The 21,578-nt window shown below is 35.4% G+C and overlaps 2 protein-coding genes across 4 annotated transcripts in view; both read right to left on the bottom strand.

The window, feature by feature from the left end:
- Window positions 1-196: 196 nt before the first annotated feature.
- On the bottom strand, window positions 197-15,516 carry C4H2orf66 (chromosome 4 C2orf66 homolog). Of its 3 annotated transcripts, none has more exons than XM_069781843.1 (4): window positions 15,409-15,516; window positions 2,894-3,038; window positions 1,767-1,967; window positions 197-452 (listed from the first exon to the last, which is right to left on the bottom strand). In XM_069781843.1, exons 2-3 carry the CDS (start codon window positions 3,014-3,016, stop codon window positions 1,785-1,787), a joined length of 306 nt encoding a protein of 101 aa, XP_069637944.1. In that variant the 5' UTR covers window positions 3,017-3,038; window positions 15,409-15,516; the 3' UTR covers window positions 197-452; window positions 1,767-1,784. The 3 variants fall into 3 exon arrangements, with proteins under 3 accessions (XP_069637944.1, XP_069637943.1, XP_009920975.1); XM_069781842.1 differs by lacking the exon at window positions 15,409-15,516 and adding an exon at window positions 14,467-14,550; XM_009922673.2 differs by lacking the exon at window positions 15,409-15,516 and adding an exon at window positions 3,599-4,661.
- The window catches only part of PGAP1 (post-GPI attachment to proteins inositol deacylase 1), a 39,079-nt gene continuing 25,447 nt past the window's right edge, over window positions 7,947-21,578 (bottom strand). The window contains 7 exon segments of the mRNA XM_069781841.1: window positions 7,947-14,548; window positions 15,409-15,513; window positions 15,857-16,080; window positions 17,320-17,370; window positions 18,546-18,681; window positions 20,765-20,962; window positions 21,181-21,271. Of these exon segments, the coding sequence (XP_069637942.1) occupies window positions 14,410-14,548; window positions 15,409-15,513; window positions 15,857-16,080; window positions 17,320-17,370; window positions 18,546-18,681; window positions 20,765-20,962; window positions 21,181-21,271 (944 nt within the window). The 3' untranslated portion in view covers window positions 7,947-14,409.

Below are 21,578 nucleotides of genomic sequence, written 5' to 3'. Positions count from 1 at the left end.
TGGGGCTGAGGGACGGGCAGCCGTGAGGCCCGCGGGGCGGGAGGTGTCCCCGCCGGCGCCGGCCTTCCCCCTTCCCTCCGGGAACCAGAAAAGAGGTGTCTGGAAACTTGCTGCAAAACACCTCATGACGTCTAGCTCGAATAAACTGAAGGGTAACATTTATTTACCAGTTTCGAACAAAGACGCTTAGCGGCAGTTAAAAGGACGCTGTTGCACTCCTCATTTATTCACGTTTAAACAAACACAATTCTGCTAGGCAAACTGTAGTAGCCAAACATAACACGTCTGTTAACAGACAGCAAATGTGCTAAATACAGCATGAGAACAGATTCCATAGGTGAAAACTGTGACAGTGAGGAAAATTTTAAATTGTCGAGTAACTGTTAAAAAGTCAAAGCACTAATATTTTGCTGTGAAGGTTACCACTTCGCATGAAGTTCAAAATTTAATGCCTGAAAAAGAGAGGAAAAAAAGGATGTGAGACAAATACATAAATATTTATATGCAACCAGGGTACAATCCAAACCAAGTCCTGGTAACACCAGCTGAAATACCCCAACTGAGCCCAGCAGACCTCTACTTCTAAAGAACAGTTCTGAACACTGAAGAGAACTTCCGTAATCATCCTGAATTATGTAGGACAAATTACTTCCACCAGTAATTTTCTCACTGCTGCTGTAACTTGCAGTACAGCTACAGCATCCCTTCTAAAGTCCCTTTTCATTTACTTATCAAGCACAATACTCATTGTGTGTTGAGGTTTTTTTTTCCCTCTGACACAAACACTTGGCAAAAAGAACTTAGTTTTAAAATTTGACTGCAGTCTTCATTATGATTCATGATAAGAATAGTGGAGCTGTGCTTTTGATTACAAAAAGAGATGTACTTAAGCAGGCAGAGAGCAGGACAGAGCTAAAAATCCGAAGTTGAATATTGATTACAAATTAATCTCTTTGAGATACTAGGTAAATCACCAAAACGCTTAGATTCAAAACTTACTGAAATCTTCACCTATTTGTAAAATGGGAGAAAACAATTATTTACCTTTCTTCAGAACTGCAAGTATTCACTGACTCTCAAAATGAGGTGTGAAAGGATTTATTTGTTACAGAGTATGGTTATGCATGGATTAGAATAGCTAAGCAGCACCTGCTATAAATTGAGACTGGATTTATTAATAATGCAAGCTTGACCCACTTCAATTTTATTTCGTATTTATGGAGAGATGTGAATAAGTTGGCAATCCTTTTATTCAACCTTCACTTTTAGTGGTAGAAATAAGGAAAGCAGCATGAATGGACAAAGATGTAAAAGATGAGGTATGCTTTGTTAGTGCAGTATCTTATGTCTAAATTAACTTTCTTAATATACATATATAACGGAAAACGACTAGTCTCAATTAATAATTTTACTGATATCAGTTACTTAAGTAAAACCTGCATTCTTTATTTTCTGTACTTTTTCAGAATTCTTGTCCACATTAGAAAAAGGGGAAAAAAAAAAAAAAAGAAAGAAAGAACGAAAGGCGTGGTCTATATAGCTCTGCACAAGCACCATGTGTTATTTTACCAAAGCAGTAAATATGTCATATATCTCTACCTCAAGAATTTTAAACCTACTTCAGGCAAGAGTTAAGGTGCTACATTTTTAATTTCCTCTGAAAAAGAAGTTGTTTTCATACTCAGACAGAAATGAGAATCACTTGAATCCAAATCTTTCACTAGGTTACATGTAACAATGTTAGAGGAAAAGGCATCTTCTTTTACCTTGGTCAGCAGCATCTTTCAGCCTTTAAAATAATTTGGAAAAGAATTTTTCCTTTCTTCATAATCTGCAAATGCAGAAGCAATAGGATCTGAGTAGAACACAACAGGCCTTGGTCCTTCATTGTTCATAGTGAAAGTAGCTGGGAACTTTCTGAGATCAAGACCCCTGCCCGAAAAATAAGCCTGGAGCGTTCTGAAAAACTGAACATATTTCATATGTGAAAACAGAGCATGCCCGACAGAGATTAATTATTTCTACTGACACAAAGTAGATGTAATATTTGTTCCTATGTGGGATGAAATCCTCTATTTTGATCATGAACTGGTACAATACAGGCAATATAATTCAGACATGTCCACTCCATCCATGGCTTGTACACCTTACGTGGTGTCCATCATCTATGCTCCCCAGTGAACCACAGAGGATTCAAATTGTATCCCTTATAAAATAGGCACAGCAAAACCCTTGCTGAGGGCAAACAGTACAGTTCTGTTACACATTTCTCTAAGAGAAATGTTCTCCAAGAGTTAACAACAGTGGGCAGCTGATTTGAACAGGCCCCTTAGATCACTTAAAAGTAGAAATTAATGCTTCTTAAGTGAGGAAAAATTGTGGGAAACCAATTATTTTTCCTTCGCAAATTCCTTATAAGATCTTGCAAATGTTCCATTAGTGATATTTTCTTAGCTATAATTAACTTTAAGATCTTTAGCCACTGTTCACGACTGCGTCAGATGCAAACTTGTTTGTACTTTCAGAAGATCAAACAACATGCAGCAACACAGTACACATTAGAGAGAAACGTAATAATAATTCCTCTTCTGTTTCATAAAACAAGTGGTTGTATAATCAAAATACATTTTTAAAAACTAAAGCTGCTGGATGGAGATCTAAGGAAGTTTTATGCACTACTGCACACCAAGAAGGTCTCTTCAGTTAAGGGGTACATCTTGACTGAAGAATGCTCAACCAGCTGTGGTTATTGACTATACAAAGTGCACAGTTACTAACATTACATTTAATGGGCCCCTTTTACCTTTAAATTTGGAAGATAAAAATTCTCATAATGGAAAACAGAAAAAAAACCCACAAAACTTATGCTATCTTTCTTGCAGCATTTCCTTACCAGGTCTCTGTTTCTAGGGTTATCTAGAGGTTTCCATTTTTCTTCTGGTTGGAAAGGAGCACCCTTTGCCAATCCTCTCACAGCCAATACTGTATATAGACCCAGGAGTACCACCTTCCACATGTTGAAGAGATGAACAGACTATCTGTAAGAAGGACAATGAACCAGGCTCCATAAGTCCTACAGAGTAACTACACTGGTAACAAATAGAGCAAGCATGACAATACAGTGGAGCACTGAAAATAATTTATCCATGGCAGGAAGATCTGCCTACTGTGCTGTTAACTTTTTTTTGTTTTCCTAGTACTAATGTACTAGGAAGAACAAATTATTCTAAAGAAGCATTTCCCATACCACAGCTATTTCTAGACACAATTCTCTTTTTGAGGGACTAGTATGACATTTAACAGAAAATATTTACATTTGTAAATTTACATTTGTTATTACATACAGCCATTTTCATTGGCTCATTAGCTACAGCATCAGATCTTTGTGTACTCCAAGGTGAATGCAAAAATACGGCTTGAGATCCAGATACCTCAATTTTAAAAATTGCATGAGAGTGTACTACATACATTAATAAGTGCAATAATAATACAGCCTGGTACAATATACTAGAGACCCATTTCACAACCTGATCCAAGGGGGAAAAAAAAAAAAAAAAGAAACAAATCTCCCTTTCACGTTCTTTAAAATAAAGCTTACCAGTGAATTTGGCTCTGGCTTGCCCCGTCTTGGTTAGTCTCCTTGTAATCTGTGAACAAACTGATCTCTGCACTTATATTTCTAGTGGACTGTAGGTGGGTGTCAATGACGTTAGCAGGAGTTCAAAAATACAGTAATGATTCCATTTCCATCCATGACATAAAGACTCTTGAGAATTTCATCCTTAATACTCTTAAGACCTGTTGCTATTGAACAGTGCAGTGCAAATTCCTCCTCCCTAAGCCATATTACAGAAAATTGTTGGTAAGCATATAATAAGTTTAAAACAATTCCCAACAGAGATAGCAGAGCTGTATCAAAATATTTTAATTAAAAGTAATTAGCCATATCTCCAGAATGGTGACTAACAGATAATTACAGCTGGCTGAATGGTTTTCAAGCAAGATGAGATATGGATCATTTTCTTGATGCTGGAGAGAGAGAGAAAAGAAAGGTCTGTTTCAAGATCCAAAATCTTAACATTTTAATGGAAGTGTTGCTTTCCTACCCTGATTTTATCAGCAGCTAATATCCTCCTGTCAGACTAGAAACTAAGGCAAAGACTGCAAGAAGGACTATGCTAATTTACCGTGGCCTTATTTCATAGCATTCTTCATCTCAAAGCTGCTGAATTTTTTTTGCTTATAATTTCATTATACTCTTCTCTCCATTATTTAGATGATACTTTAGTTAGTATCATATAAAATATATCTCTATATAGACATGTTAAAACTAAAGATTTTTGGCCATTATCTTACTCCAGATTACTGTTGTTTATTTCTGACTAGAAGCTTTACATCCTTCTTTGGTTTAAATTTTGAAAACAAAACAAAAACCTAACCCCACCCTTCCAGGCAGGCAACATTGTGGACATCCAAACATCATTAGCAACACAGCAAACAAAATCCTAGCAGTGTTATTTTCATGACTGCAGTAACATACAAAAATACAAGTGTCCTGGTTGCAGCTGGGATAAAGTTAATTTTCTTTCTAGCAGCTGGTATAGTGTTAAGTCTTAGATTCAATATGAGAAGAATGTTGATAACACTGATGTTTTCAGTTGTTGCTAAGTAGTGTTTAGACTAAGTCAACGATTTTTCAGCTTCTCATGCCCAGCCAGCAAGAAGGCTGGAGGGGCACAAGAAGCTGGGAGGGGACACAGCCAGGGCAGCTGACCCAAAGTGGCCAAAGGGGTATTCCATACCATGGGACATCATGGCCAGTATATAAACTGGGGGGGGAGTTGGCCTGGGGGGATCACTGCTCGGGAACTAACTGGCCATCAGTCCATGAGTAGTGAGCAATTGCATTGTGCATCACTTGTTTTGTATGTTCCAATTCTTTTATTATTACTATTGTCATTATCATTATTGTTATTTTCTTCCTTTCTGTCCTATTAAACTGTGTTCATCTCAACCCACGAGTTTTACTTTTTCTTCCCTGCCCCAGTTCTCTCCCCCATCCCACTGGGTGTGGGGGGGAAGTGAGCAAGAGGCTACATGGTGCTTAGTTGCTGGCTGGGGTTAAACCACAAGAAGTCAACTTACCCAGCTTGCATATTATCCTACAGACTTAGAGTGAAAAAAAAATTCACACACACATAAAAGAAAATCCGTCAAAACTCATCCATTACTTTCATAATAGACAACTTCTAGATCATAGACTCATCAAGAACCAGAACAGCAGTAGCAACAGAAGAACTTGTAAAAAGGCAGGCCCCAATGTAAGGGAACTTTCTTTGTTGATTTTCTAGGTAGATACTTATTTCTGGTTTAATGTTTTGCATAATTTACCTTCTAAATCAACCAGAAGTAGAAATATGTTCCTCTAGAGGAAATGACAGGAAGGGGAAAAGGCTTGATTTACAGTTTGGGATTAGATTTTAGTTCCTTATTTAGAAGAAAAAAAAAAAAAAAGAAAAAAAAAAGGCCAGAAAAGCAGGCAGTTTTCTTCCCCTCAATTCTTTTATTAATTTATTTAAAAAGAAAAAACTGGAGATTATGCAGTATATTCAGCTAGTAAAACATACCAAAGTCAGCTGTAGATTTATTTTTTATTAACAAGTTTTATTACTGTAGGAATTTAGGCAGTTTGGTTGACTGGTGAAGTATGCAGATATGCAAGAGATTCAATTAGCATATATTTTCTGTAAGCTGTCTTAAAAAAAAAAAACCAACCTCACAAATTTGTATTGTTGCTTACTGATCTAAGTGTTCGAGAAACTGCTTGAGGTAAAACTGTTCAGACTTAGTGCTCATTGTAGTGTGGGTTGGTTTTGGTTTTTTTTAAAGATAATTTCATTATAGCTCCTTCCTTCGGTGAAAGTCAAATATAAGCGGAACACATTCATATTAAAATACTATTATTAGAGTTACACTGATTGGACAAAATTGCATCCTTTTTTGAGAACAGTAGCTAGTTTAACAAATGCTTTCCAAGCCAGATGTCAGTGTGCTGCCTTTTTAATGTGGCCAAATTTAAGCATTAGGTTTTCTTGATAAATTATGTATATAGACACATATCTTCAGTAAATCAAATCTTTTTAAAGTGGTTATACTAATTATATAGCCCTTATGGCACAGTAAGTAATATTCATATGTTTGAATTAAATTGCACTGAAGCTGAAAATGCTCATAGCATTGCTTGTTCAGTTTCATGCCAGTTACTTCAAAAAGGTAAAAATCTTGTTCTAGAACAAAGGGCAAATTTAAAACTAATTAGTTTAGCCAAGAACAAGTTTTATACATATGATACTCTATATAAACTATATTATTCAGCAAATATTTTCCATTTTATTGCATTTCCCATTCACGATAGCAAGGCAGGTATAACAGCCTAAGGTGCGTGAGCTAAGACATTGAGACAAGCTTCATCAGTTATGATCTTTATTGTATTCTACTCGAGATGTGAAAAAAAGTATCTGATACTTAAAGTACTGCTCTAACCACAATGCTTTTGTTCACTGTTTTTATTTTCTGCTTAGAATCCCAAGTATTACAAGTGAGAAGGAAAAGCACCAAACTGCTCCAAGTGAGTACCTGAGCAAAGACTAAAGGCAAACATTCATCACAATACTCATTAGCGTGTTTGTACAACAAAAGTACAGGTAACATTCACAACACTCTACAGAGTATGACTGGCAAGTGGCACTTTTTGTGAATTACAACCATTTGTACTAATGCAACCATATAAAAATATACAGAAGTGTTTATTTAGCAGAGCATATACTATACAGTGTACTCTTAAATCATGCACACTTAGGTAAAAAAAAGACAAATTAAAAAAAAGTGAAATATACACTGCAGACAGGGAAGCCACCAAACAAAATACAAACATCCTAGAGTAGCTCCCACTCAAGTTGCCCTCAACTTCAACAAAAAAGTACCAGTATCTAAAAGCACAGTTTTTAAAGATTCTGAGATTTCAGCTTTCAGCAAATTCAACATTAGCTGAAAATACCTATTCTCCAAGGTTTTCTCAGCATCTCACAAGACAAGGACTTTGCCAAAGCTTATCACACACTGCCTGACCTGTATCTGAGAATTCAGTTATAAACATTTTAATAAGCACAATAATTTATTATAGCATTATTTAAACATTTATAGATAAGACCCTGTCAATATCTCTAGAAACCTGTTAAAGGATAAATTTTACCTGACGTAAAATTAAGAGTTAGCTCCACCTACAACACTGGATTTACACTAGCTATATAAGAACTGAAAACAGAGGAAGAGGTAAAAACATGTAAGACAGGTTGCTTGTGAAGCGATAGATTTTTCAAAAAAATTACATATATGGTCTTCAAAGTTTTAAGTCCTCTTAAAACACAACAAATAACAGCCCCTCCTTCCCCCCCAATTACCCTAAACAGGTATTTTGGCCAACATTATTCTGTCTTTGTGCTTGGAAAACCAACTAAAAGGTAAGAAGGGAATCAAATTACTAGGCCTAGGTTACACAGTTTTTCTGGATTAATCATCATATATAAAGGCCTTAAAGGTAGTTCTGCCCTCTCTTTTAATACTTTTAATTCCTGTAGCTAGGAAATCAACAATGGCTAGGATTACTGAAACAACATCATCACAAAAGAAAGAAAAGAAGGTTAGGTGACCGGGACAAGACTTTTAAAAGTCCCGAACTAACATACAGAAGGAAGTAGCAGGGAAGACACAAAAATTGCATGTTATCTGTTGCGCCACAGCATCAGCAGCATTGTGGCAGCCCGGTTCACGTTAGTTCTCAATAAAACAGGGTTAATAACTTTGATTCATATTGCTTCAAACAATTATTGTGATCAGCTGACAGGCAATCATTTTGTGTGCATATCTAAATATCCACAGTCCAATGATAAGCTTTGAGATAGCATCTTTATTCAAGATTCAGTATTACATAGTACTAATAGTAAGGTGGGGGAAAAGTCAGAATTTGGGGGGTTTTGTTCAAAACATACAAAGAATCCTGTAGCGACGCATAAGGAAAGCCAGTAGTGGCTTTTCCTGAGCTCTTCATATTAAGAAACATACATAAGAAATCCTTCTACTGTATCAAAACAAGATTTTAAGATCTTGGCTATTTCTGGTTTTCTTTAATGAATTGAGAAGAACAGAATGTATAAACCTTTTTTTTCTTCCTCTCCCAAAACCTTTCAGGGTTTTATATATGAATTTTTTTTCCTAAAAAGTAAAATTTGTTATTCAAAACTTCTGGAGCTTTAACACAACCAACCAACCCCACCCCCATCTAGTTTTCTTCTCACACTGGTGTAGATATTGATTGAAACACAATATTTTGCTTAAACTACAATTAGAGGATTTTTTTATTTTGAAGAAACTAAAGAACAAAATTTTTAAAAATAATTTGACACACAGACTTGGAAGTTGAGACAGACATCTGAGACTAGTTTTCCTTCCTTATTTTTCTTTTTGCCACAATAGAAAGATTTGAGAAATTAAGGTCAGCTAAAGCTTTCTGACTTTGGTTGGTGTGATTCCAAACCACAAATATACTGTACTTGTCATAAAATCTTCATTTCTGTAAGTGCAGTAAAAGGGGGTCAAAATAATTTTTTAATAATTAATAATTTGTCCCAAATCAAGTTTCAGTATGATCCACACAAATATTTTTGGTTAACTTCAAAAATCAAATATAAGGCTACAGAAGTCCACAGGCTACAGTTAGAGTGTATTCATTTACTGGTTTAAGGCACAGTATTTTTCTTGCTCTAGAAAGCTACAAGTTTAAAGTCACAGTGAGGAATTTCACATTTCAATTTTGGTCTGGCACTCTAATTATTTATGTCACATCTACTACTTGTAGACTTATGTAAAATATTTCAGTTGTCAGGTGCTGCAGTCTCAAATACTGTTTTCACACTCCAAGTGACATAAGTGGAAAATACTGAAGCCTGAATTGATCCCGAAATAGTGTACTTAGCATTTTATAAAACTAAACATCAACATACTGGCACATTTGATACTTAATATATATATATATACCCTGAAATTATTTAGGTTGGAGGGGAAAAAAGTCTTTGCTAGTATTTCAACAAACATGCGAAACTGCAATAGAAAAACAGTCTACCGGACAGCTGCTGTTTATCTTCACTAGGTCAGTCATGGTACCTACAATTACTGTGAACATTATGTTTTGTACTACAGTGGAAGGATACTGCAAACCAAGGATAACAACGTATGGAAGGAGGAACTGGAATGATGTGCCGCAAAATAACAAGTTTGTGTGGGCCATTCCTGACTTTTATAGACCTAAAATTAGCTCTGATACCACACAGATTCCTACAGAATCTAGAATGCAACCTGCCAATAACTGTAGAGAGGCCATGCTTACAAGATTTGTTTATGCCAGCATAAGCAGCAAAATCTGTCTGCATTTAAGAATGCAGAATGAGACCTTAAATCTTAAGCAAAATTAAAGTCAAAACATCACAGCTTTGACTTAGGTTTTCATGCTACAAGGCAATAAGCACATATTTGAGGCAGTTACCTGCTTAGATATCTGAAAAATTGAGGTGCTGGGCAGATTTCTGGCTCTAAAAAAAAAAGTAGAAAAACTATTTTACTTTAACATAAAAAAGAATCTGTTTTCAATTGTCATTCATTGGCACACATCTCCAGAGGTATACAAGAGCAGCATGTAGCTTTGGTGACAAAAGTATGTCTCCCCTAAAGGAATGGTGATGAAAGTTTTAAAACCTTTTACAGTACAGCGCTAAGTGCTTATGAAAGCTAGCTTGATTATCTCCCAGAAAAAAGAGATGTAGAGAGCCAAAGCTGTAAATTAAGTGACTAACATTCATCACAAAATGGAAAATAAGCATTAAGAATTTAGTCTGTTTTACAGCTAACAATTTTCTAGTAGCTGAGTGACTTAAAACACCAGCACAATTATTGTACAGACAATATAACTGCTTCCAAAAACATTTTCAGTAACTCAAGAGTATTGAAGGTCTGTAAATGGCTGGGTTTTTTCTCAGTATGATTAACACAAAAGTCTAAACACACTCATGACTGTATTGAAATAAACTTGATCAAATGAAAGCTTCTCAAATGTTTACATTTATTCACAGGCACATAACTGACTTTATTCTGTCCTGACAAAGCTTAGAAGCAGATGTATAAGATTTCAGAAAAAAGACAAGTAACAAGTTCATAACCTTGTTACTGGCAAACACATGGAAAATTAGACTTTGTATCAAATACTGACATATGCAACTGCTTTTTTTGGTTTTTTTTTAAGTATCAATACATTTTATTTTTTTAAACACTGAGTTTAAAAGGTAGCCCAATTAGGTTATAGTTGAAGAGTGCACTTAGACATACAGGCAGTCTCTATGTCTTCTGCAGCATATTACTACTACACTGTTTAGGATTTTGTTGTGTTATTCATTTGTTTGTTTTAAAACTTAGCAAATCAATATTTTTGAATGAATTGCTACATTTATCAGCTTACTCAAAACCAAAATCACAGCAGAACTCTAAATATTAGAAATAAAATTAACTTAAATTCCATTTACTGCAATATTTTTTTTTTAACAAAACAAACCAAACAAAAAACACCCCAACCAAAACAAAAAAAAACCAATCTCCCTTTTAACAGGATGCTGAAACATGACATACCCACAACCAACTTCTAAATCAAAACTGGAAATGCCACCTTTGGACAACATTCATTCATTCGGTTTCAATGTACATTTGGTAATTCCAGTTAAGAGGTAACGGTTTTTCCTTACCAGACAAATATAGACCTCTTATGAACTGTTAGCCACAGGTGTAGCTACTATGATTGCAGCATGATAAGACTATGAGGAACACATGTTTGATCATATCAACCAGAAAAGGTTATAGACTTCAAGAGCATTTCAGGGGACGGAGATGTCACTAAAAGCTTTGCCCCTACCAAAGATTCAGCTGTACATGTATGCTGTACCTAAAATTAGTGACATTTGGTAGTCCAGGTTCTTACCCTGGTTTTTTTGTTCTGTTTCTGGTAGCTTATAAAAAAATATTAGGAAATAGCCACACAAATAGTTCTTATTTTGAATGCATCCTGAGGTACAAGCCAAAAAAATGGTGGCTTAATCTCAACCTAAATGCTTGATTGATAAAACAATCTCCATCTAAATGTGGTGGACATCCACATGGATGAAGAACAGTGGTTTTGCAAAATTAATACCCCGACTTCTGAAAAAGGAGAGAACAACAGAATTTGGGTCTGCATGTTAATAGAAATCTTCCCTTACAGAGCAAAGACCTAATTGATTACAAGCTAATTTGTGTCTTGGTCTCCTCCCGCACAGTCTAGATAATCTAAAGTTTGAAGAATAAACTGGAATTTTAATTTACAGGTACTAAGAGACATTACAATATATTTGCAACAGCTGTTTTATAAATGCAGCCTACTCATAATAAAGAATATTTCAGTAATATTTACCCTTCCTCATCCACACAATTAAAAGTCTTTGTAGTGGGTTAGACTACATTTCTACTGAGATTATAATTGTGAACAGTGGCAGAACTAGAAATTCACATAACAGAAGCCTCTTCTCTGAAAGTAACAACAAACAATCATTGTATTTTACCTGAAAAACAATTTTAGACTGTTATAAAATCTTGTCTTTTTCAGAATGGCAAGTAGGATCATTCATTGTATCTTAGAACAGGATGAATTGTTCTCTGGACTTGTTCTAATCCCACCCCCCTCTACTGATTATATAGAAAATCTAGCTGGCATTAGACACCTAATCACTCAAACAGCTGAAGTTACACAGTCCACAATCACTGTAAAATCCAGATGCACATCTCTGATAACAGTTTTCGTCTAGCAAATGACACAGAATGCATATAAATCCAAAGTAGCAGTAAGACTTCCCCTCCTTCCCCAGTGAAGGTAAATCATCTCTGAAAAAAAGGAGCATTGAGGGAGACGTGATAAATTCTGTCATCTGGCATCTCAGACTCAGGATTATATCTGCTCCTATCTCCAACTTGAAAATCAGGTAGGAATCTATGCAAGATTTTGTAACCCATTTCATGAAGAGTGATAACTATCAATGCAATTCTCAGCTTCAAAGACATAATTAAATGAAAAAATTGGTGTTATTCTATGCTGCTGTAATTCAGAAGTTTCCAACTGTGGCAGATTTTGGAAGCTATCAAAACTACTACACATGCAGAAACTGTTTGCTCTCCTTATTCTGATTATTATTTTATTCCACCAACAGCTCCAACAAATGGATTCATGCTTAAAGAGCCCATTAAGATGGCAAAACAAAATCAGGAGTAAAATACAGTAGCAAGCCAAAAGAACCATGAAGGCCAAGGAAAATTATCTTCCACAGAAATCAGATCCTGCACATTTCACAGACAGCCTTTTACCAGCCCCAGTGCAGTTCTGCCACCATCTTTAATTCACAGCCATTTGAAAGCAGAAAAACTACTATATTCTATGTCTGAACAGCAATTTTTAGGTTAAACCAACTGGTGGATTTAGCTACAAGTATATTTAGACACACAAATTATCTTTTTTTTATATATATGTATATACACACACTGTAGCATACATTTGGTTAGAAAGTATCAAGATATAATCTATTCAAATAACTTTTCTGATTTACAAACACTATGTATAATCCAACCTTTTTTAAAAAAGGTTAAGACTAGAGTACCAGCACATAGATTACTGATAACAGTGACAGTGGTTTGGTTAACTACAATAATCTTACTCAGTTAAAGCAGTTTTAATGACTTAGTGATAGCTTGAACTGCTGACTTGTGTATAAGCGGACAAAACAGGTGCCTACTTCACATTTGCCCTTCATTTTGGAAAGTCACTGTGTGAATTAAGACTTTCCAGCCAGCGTAAATGAATTGACCCTAACAACACGCTAGAACTGAGGCACTTCAGGCAAGATTAATGAGCTACGATAAAATTAATGGGTCAGGCTGGCTGTACTACTATATCAAGAATATACTTGATTGACTGTGGGTAGCAGATTACCTCTTATTAGTCATGTAAGACAATTGAGCTGGTCTAGTATTTCCACATGAAGATAACGGGTATGTCAGAGTGGAGACAGCTGGTAGGCTCATCTCTACACAGAATCAATACATCATTTTAACCTAATGGCTACTGAGATTTCTTCTGTTGGCAAAACACATACCCAGGGGACAGAATTCCTTACACATAGCTAATTTAGGCTTTATTATAAATGGCAGTCACTGTAGCATCTAGGCACTAAGATAATACTGTATACAGAGCTAATAATTATGGTCAGTATGTCCCATTATTACGAAGAGTTTGTCCACGCGAGGAAGTCAGCACTGTCTGGCAGGGCATGAATTTGCAGTGTTGTAACTATTCCACATTAATTTCACTTATGGACATTTATTATGAGACAGTTGATTCTCCATTTACAATAGGAAAAAAAACCTGCCTTGTCTGCTTGGAAACAGTGCAGTACAGCAACTGCACTGTGAACTCACACCATACCTCAATGTTTGCTAGCTTCTACATACGGACAAGGTCCAAGGAGTAATTTCAGAATTGACAAAATTCCAGAGAAAACTGGCAATGTTTTAAAACAACATTACAGCAAATTGTTTATGAATCTGCTGGTATCCTTCCTGAATAGAAAGCTACACAGAATATTGTTGTTTTCTCACTCTCAGAAAAAGTAAAATGTGTAAGACTTTCAATAATCTCACAAATGTTCAACTCATACTGATTGAACAAATGATTTGATAGAAATAACAGTTCTATATAAGCAGTACATTCTAGTTTGTCTAGACACAACTGGCAGCTTTTAAATGTAGCATAAAATGACTGAAAGTATACTTGGCTGTGTATTTTTGTGATAGTCACAGTGTGCTTGAAATATATTGAGTTTTAACCAGCATATTTTAGATCTGCAAGAGATGCAAGTTCAGAACATACGCACTGTATGGCATACTGAGTAAAAAAAAGTCTGTTTCAACAAAGAAGTATAGTGAAATATCAAAGTGTCTCCAAGGCAAACAGAGTATTGAGACGTTACACTAATATGATTTATGTGCTTACACACATACACATAGTTAATTCACTTAATTTTCAGAGTCAGGAAATAAACAGCATAAAAAAGCTTTCTAAGCAACATGAACAGAACCACGAACTTTTCATGAAGTATTCACAGTTCTGTCCTCTTTCGCACATAATGTAAACTACTGATGATATTAAGAGAGACATTTCTTTGTTGAAATTTGCCCCATTTCCAGTGTTAAGTTTCTAGACTGCACTGTTCTTCCTATGTATAATGAACATTACACAATACAACACAGCACATGTAGAAGAAGAGAAAGGGTTACGAAGTGTGGTACTTTGTATAAATGCATTCGTCCAAAGGCCAACATTGCAACAGACAAAGGGAGTGGAACTTTGGCTGCGATCTTCAAGAGTTTACTGTAAGAATATAAAGAAAAAATTGCCATTTTTATAGCCATACTTGCAGAAAGTACACAAATACCATATTTCACTTTCTTTTGAAAAATAATTTATAGATTTCAAGGATTTGTTCATTTTTAAAACAGAACAAATAGGCATAATGGGCACTAACAACTGATGCATAAGCAAGAGCAATTATTCAAAAAGGCTAAAAAAAAAGTCATTGTAGAATATTCTTATATTAATATAGAAATAAGTTCTCCGTAACAAAGAAAGATTTAATGCTTTAGATCATTTGAGTTAACAGGTACCAGTCAAGAGGATAAACTACATTGGTTATTATTTATTGTCTTCCATGAGGCACTAATTTTATATCTGAACAAGAAAGGCTCTACCTGTCAGCAAAACCAAGTGCTCAAAACTTCTTAATCTGGTAGAAAGCATGTTACATTTCCACAAGTGTGCCCATGAGGGGAAATTACAAGGACATAACTATAATGGTTTAGAATTCACTTTTCCTTGTAACTTTCTGACAATAATTGCTAAATGTATTAAGATTCTGCAACATTTGGAAGGATACAATGAATTGTGAATGAAAAAGTCACTGTTAAAGAAGTCTTTATGCAACTGATTGTTTAGATAGCAAATACTTCATTTAAGTCCATGCGGTAAATACCAGTGATTTTCTCCACTTAGCTGAACTACAGGTAATTTGCATGCATTTTACCCAGTCTTTAAGATTTAGCCATATGAGTTTATGAATCTCTATGTAGGCTGAACACTTACATGTCTGTGCAGCATAAATTAAGATTTACCACAGAAAGGGAAGTAGTAACGAAGAAGCAGGAAAACAAAAACTGGGGGTTGGGCTACAGTACCTGGATTTCACTTCAGAAGTACTTGAATTCATGAGAATTTCTAAAATGCATACGAGGATAATAGCTGTAGATCTACATGGATCAGGATCAAGTCTAACACTGTACCTGGAAAAAATGGTTTAAAAAGCATGTTACTTCTAAACTAGGCTACCAAATAAAATCCAAGTTGGGAACAAGCATGTGCTGATAACAACACACATACATGAAATGTATATGGCATCACAGCCTGGCTTTAAGTCCTTTCTGAATCATTACTTCCTTCAGCATATCACTGATTCACTTAACACCTACTTATACCATAACGTAAACCAGATTGCATAGAAAAAACAATTATAATTAACAGAAGTCTTTGATACTATAAGGTAGCTAATAATGTAAAGAGTCAAACATACACAATTTTTTCTGTCTTATTCTTTTTGTCCACCTTACTGGCAATTTAAGAAGTTACCTGAGATTTTTTAACCAATAAATTAGAGATGGCAAGTTGAGCAGCACAATCCATGTGAATAAATTGAGAATTGTAACATGCATCTTAAGACTGTTAACAGCTTCAGCAACTGTTGTACTGTTGGAAAGAGACTGTGTTGCTTTTACGGTACTGTCCGTTGAACTCTGGTTTTTGACTGTGTATATACTGGAGTTCTGTGAAGTTTCTTTTGAGCAGTCTGAATCCTGAAAATAAAAGGCAAAAGTCATAAAAACATGCACGGGCTTGTAAGAACCCATGCTGAGGGAGGAGGGAAAAACTGTCACAACAGTACCATACCAGCTCTGATTTAAGAAGAAAATTTGCAATTTCTCTCTCAAAAAGCCATTAAAAGCAAAGTTCAATAGTTCAGTTTTAAAGCATCTAGATTTAACCAGAAATTTCTCTTACACTAGTATTTTATATGTCTTTGGAAGAAAAAAATGGAGAGTGGAGATGGTCTGACACCAGTGCAGTGATAAGAAATGGAGTTCCTGGAAGGAGGAAGAACAGAATAAAAGGAGTAATAAAGCATGTGGGTGAAAATCACAGATGATCATTCACAGAAAAAGATACAGGAGGTAATGCAACCAAGAGTACAATATTAGCTGTAGGAATAAATAGCAAAGATAAACTATGAGCTAGCAGATGGTAATTTCCAATGACAGGAAAAAAAAGCACCCCACAAATGAAACAAAACAAAAAAATATTATATGGACATGAAAGAAAAGAAGGAGACGATTTAAAACTAAATGAACAAAAACCACTCAAACCCAAAGAAAACTGTCAACAACTTTTTCTGACAGACTTTTTAAACTATGTTTGCAAAAAAGAACAGGTAGTTATTATATGCTTGTATCCACACATGCTTACATCTTGGATCCTACACCCTAAAGTAACTGGGAAAAAAAAAAGTTCACAACGCATGAAACCAGACGCTTCTTCACTCCTTTTTAAACGGCTCCCAATTTACTGCCATCTCAGTCCATATCCATCTCATAAATCATATGTCATGTACCGATTAAAAAAACCCCTAAACCTACAAACTACCTATCTGGAAAAAAATATTTACCTGTGGTATAGGCTATTAGCTACAAATTAAATTAATTTCTTTAGATAAGGCATGCATAATCAAATACCAAAATTTAGACAAAAACTATTGTTCTGTATGTATTCAGAGACTACGTTTTCTTCTTCAAGGAACTTCGGACAAGTTCACACTGCAGTGATCTTAAGCAGTGAATGCAAGTGTCACGTGTGATGGAACAGGCTACTCGTGTCCTGGCTTTTCTTTCACATCATGCACACAGTAAGTAAACTACAGCCACCCAGTCATCACAGCACAGCCTAATACTACCAAGGCAAGACAATAACAATTCATAATGCATAAGTTTGCCAAACAATTTTTGGTCACAATTTTCAACAGAAGCAGGAAACAGACCTACCCCATTAAGCATGTTTTGTTCTGCTCTTACATTCACATGTAGCTTTATAACCTGTAAGAGAGACAGTTCAGCTTTTTTGAGTAATGTTTCTTCACACAAAAGCTGTAGTATACAAGAAAAAAAAATTGGGCTAGTTATTTTTTTACCCTTTTTATAGCTAGATAATTCTAGGGCCCCAATGGAGCTGCAATGCAAGAAACTCCCTCTGCCTTTTTTATCAGCAGCATCCAAAACTCTCTCTTAAGGAAGGATTTCCAAGCACAGAGAGAAAACTTACGCTGCTCTGCTTTCTCCCCTGCCACTGTGCTTGACAGAGAATACAGAGTGGAAAATCTGCATATCGCTCACCTCCTCCTCCTGAAGCTCTACTTCACTTTCTGCAGAAACCCATAAACAGGCCACATAGGAAAAGTCCCATGTCAAAGATTTACTGCAGGAGGGAGAGTAATGTCAGCATGGGAATGCCCTTCATAGGGTAACCTTGTCACAGGGAGCTCAATTAGAGATAGATGTGTTCCTCAGGCTGTGCTTTCAGCTGCCACCTACCTAATTCAGACCACCTGTAAGCTGCTCTGCTTTGTGCCCCTACTCCCAGATGCATGCTCCAATGCTTCCCTAGTAGCTAAGTATAGTAGCTGATTTAGCAGCTATATAACCATAGGGTGAATCAGGTAAGTTAGACGCTCTGATGCAAGGAAGACCATGGAAACTGAATGGCAGGAACTAAATATGGATCTTTGTGGCACCAGCCAAGGGATCAGATTAGACATACAGTAAGACTATCCTAATTCTACAATATACCCACCCTCCTTCCTTTTACTCAATAAAGATTTGTGAAAAGTCTTTAAAGATAAAAAGTATTTGACAGAACATTCCAAGTCCTCTCTTTGCTAAGGTTTCTCTTCAAGGGAGTTATTATTCTTTGATTTTATAACATTACCTATCCATAAGTTACAGATCACAATTATATACATTATTGTAGTGGGCATATGGAACTGTACCTTTCTTTGGAAAAAGCATTAGCAAAAGAACAAAATAATTCTAAAGATTACAAGATTGTGAGAGTCTGATTAAGTTCAAAAAAAGACCTATTTCAAGTATGCAAATAATAACATTTAAGTATGAAAAAATCATAATCTGTATTTTTGCTTTTAACTTGGGGTTAATTCAAAGCATACAAAATTTTGAATTCAGTTATAAATTCAAGACGTTTAGCCTTTCAGTACCTTAAACAAGTACTGAAGGTAAATAATGAATACAGCAAATGCACCGCAAGTGGTCCAGCTAACCAAAGCAAGGGATAACACCCCACAGAGTCTTCTGGGTGTAATCAACTTGTTATCTTTCTGAAGTACAGTAGGTCTAAAAAAAGACAAAACTGCTGTTATACTCTTGTAACATCAAACTACAAAGGTCAAAGAATAATTTTGTTTTGTGAATGACTGAAAAGAATAAATTGCTCCTGAATATTGATTTTAAAAAGTTAGACAAATTTAAGCATATATACCAACTGCTACATACACTACTTTGAAAAAAAAAACCAAACCAAAACAAAACACAAAACACAAAAAAAACCCCAAGCCAAAACGTTCTTATCAAATGAACTAACAAAACAACCTTACACCTTCCAGAATGTAACTAATGTATTATTTTTAATTTGGGGAACGTAAAAGGATACATTGGTGAACATAAAGCATTAGATAATGCTAACTGTAGATCTGCATCAGTCACTAAGTTCTTCTGTTCAGCCCAAGAGAATGAGTATCTTATTATTATTACTGCACAACTGCATCACTTAAGTGACTCCTACTACAAACATTAATGAACTGCAGTGTTCTATGATAGTACAGCAGCATACAACAGTAAGTCTCCAAGAGATTAATTCTGTGACAAACATTCTTCCCAGACAGGAATTTCTGCTTGCTCAGTCTGAGAGAAACAGAAAAGCTTATTTTAAGTTTCTGGATTCCAGCTGATATGACTAAAAGACAAGTACGAACGTGAAACAACAAAGATGAACTGAAAAGGTGTAACAGTGAGGGGAACGGTGCAGGGAGGAAGTGCAACAGAACTATGAAAAAGTCTGTACTTCGTGGATATTTATGGGACATTCCAGTATTAAAATAGAGATTGAAAACAGAAAAAGCGTTATTTGGAAAACACAATTTTAAAAGCCTTTGCAACAAATATTGAAAATAACCACAAAAAGAAAGCTAGTTGGCAAGAACAAAGAATTCCACAGACAGCTAGTGACAAATTTTTTACTGCTGGCCATATCAGATCATTTCAGAACACTAAGCAACAGTCAAGTGAATACAATCTACTTCAGAGAGATTTCTAGAATTCCCCCCCCCCCCGCCCCAAGAAATTCAGGACTGGATCAAAACATGTGTAAGGTACTAGAATTTCAAAAGGAACCAGCTGACTTACAGGCAGACACACAAAATCTTATTTTCCTGCCTCTGCCCAAGACATTCTCAGGGTTTGCAAGAAATAGCGAGCTTTAATGAAGAGTAGGAATCAAGATAAACTCTTAAAAATTTAGTAATAGTTTCAAAACTTAGAAGTTTATCACTTCATCACTTAAAACTAATACTGAAACTTCTGAGCATCCACTGTAATTTATAAACAAGACGGCTGAGAAGAAATAGCTGACACAACATCTATTATTTTGTAGAATAAGACCAGAAGTGCTAGTGATGAAAAAAGAGAGAGTTCATTTAGTGGACATTTTCTGAGTAAAAAGCATCCCAACCAACTTTCTGGAGACAGAGAATTGGCTCAAATCTAGCTGAGGACTGTTATCAATGTGAGAACAGTCAAACCATTAAAATAGCTAAGCATGTTATCCAATTTACTAATTTACTCTTTAAAAATCTTTTTATTTTCCTTGCTTCTTTTAAACCCCCTTTCATATTTGAATACTCATCTCTACAAGCAAAAACATTCCAGTTTTCTTAGATCTATAAAATCAATTAGTCTTGTAGGGTGAAATTAACACCCAAGAAGTTTTTGTTTTACAAACCTGTTTGGATTCTTTAATGCAGTTTATCCAATATGAACAATAAGGAATGGATTGCAATGTTTATAGTCCCTTTTCTAAATGTATGTATTTATTTTCTGGGCTGCTGAAAATGGAATAGTTCAGTTGCTTTCTTTTCCCCAACAAGCTTTCCTCAAAAACAAACTGAAAACCTTCGTAACAGCTGGTGAAGGAAACAAGAAAGCCATTTACATTCCCTTTTGGAGATGTGGAATAAGGAATATGAGGCAATCCTCATACTTCTTTAGTACTTAACTTTGACAAACCCAGATGGCTAAAACCATGTATGAACTATACTGCAGAATTTAACCTGCCCAAGCATTCACACTGAAGAACACAGAAAAAAATTGACAGGGTCACAGTCATCTAAAAGAGCATAATCATATAGCATAATTGTTTTACCTAATCAGAGTTAACCATAACAAAGAGAAGAGTCTCAGAGATGTAGAGAAAAATACTCCACTCCAGTAGGCAATGCCTGTCCCAAAAAGAAATAGAATCAGGGACACAAGGGGGAACCACGCATCCTGACTACTCAGTACAGCAGCATCCACCTCTGGTAATGACAGTGATTCCCATATCTCTCTAAACCAGTTAAACCTGCCAAAAACATGAAAGCAGTATTACTTATCATTTCCAATCACCATTACATTAAGATATATATCAACTATACCTCCTACTACAGCTTTTCAAACAAAATCACAGTCAGGTGTTCACAATGACTACAGATAAAATAATATTCTTCCCAACCAATAGTTTTACTGAAACTTCTGTATTGGAAACTGCTTTAAATAAATAAATAAGTTATGCAGACTCACCCCTGCAGAAACACAACAATGCTTATAAGAGGTTCTACTTTGTAGGGTTTAGCTGTCCTAACTAGTTCAAGGGGAAAGTCTGAACATTGGCCTAGAACCAAGAACAGAAAGCATCTATAGTTATTATTTTGTCACGAACTTTAACAAGAAGATCCACAACAAAAAGTAAATTCAGACAAAGGTTTGAAAGTTTACTTTACAAGATAACCATGTCTTGTAACACTACTGTAAGCATACTTCATCATCAATGCCCTTATTCACTGGATCACTCATATTCAGGTAATATGTCACAAGAGCTTCTAGAGAGATTACAGAGTTTGTTACAAACACCACCTGAATTTAAATAAAAATGTATTTTGTCTGAAGACATGTCTAAAAGTTAGTCTGCAAATCTCATC

Source organism: Haliaeetus albicilla, chromosome 4 (assembly GCF_947461875.1).
Source record: "Haliaeetus albicilla chromosome 4, bHalAlb1.1, whole genome shotgun sequence".
Taxonomy (NCBI): Eukaryota; Metazoa; Chordata; class Aves; order Accipitriformes; family Accipitridae; genus Haliaeetus; species Haliaeetus albicilla.
Note: the sequence above shows the minus strand (reverse complement) of the source record. Positions and strands in the feature narration are given on the sequence as shown.

Coding starts and splice junctions, on each gene's coding strand:
- C4H2orf66 (XM_069781843.1), bottom strand. CDS start 3,016: ATGTGGAAGGTGGTACTCCTGGGTCTATATACAGTATTGGCTGTGAGA. Junction 1,968..2,893: donor ACCCTAGAAACAGAGACCTG/GTAAGGAAATGC, acceptor AAATATGTTCAG/TTTTTCAGAACGCTCCAGGC.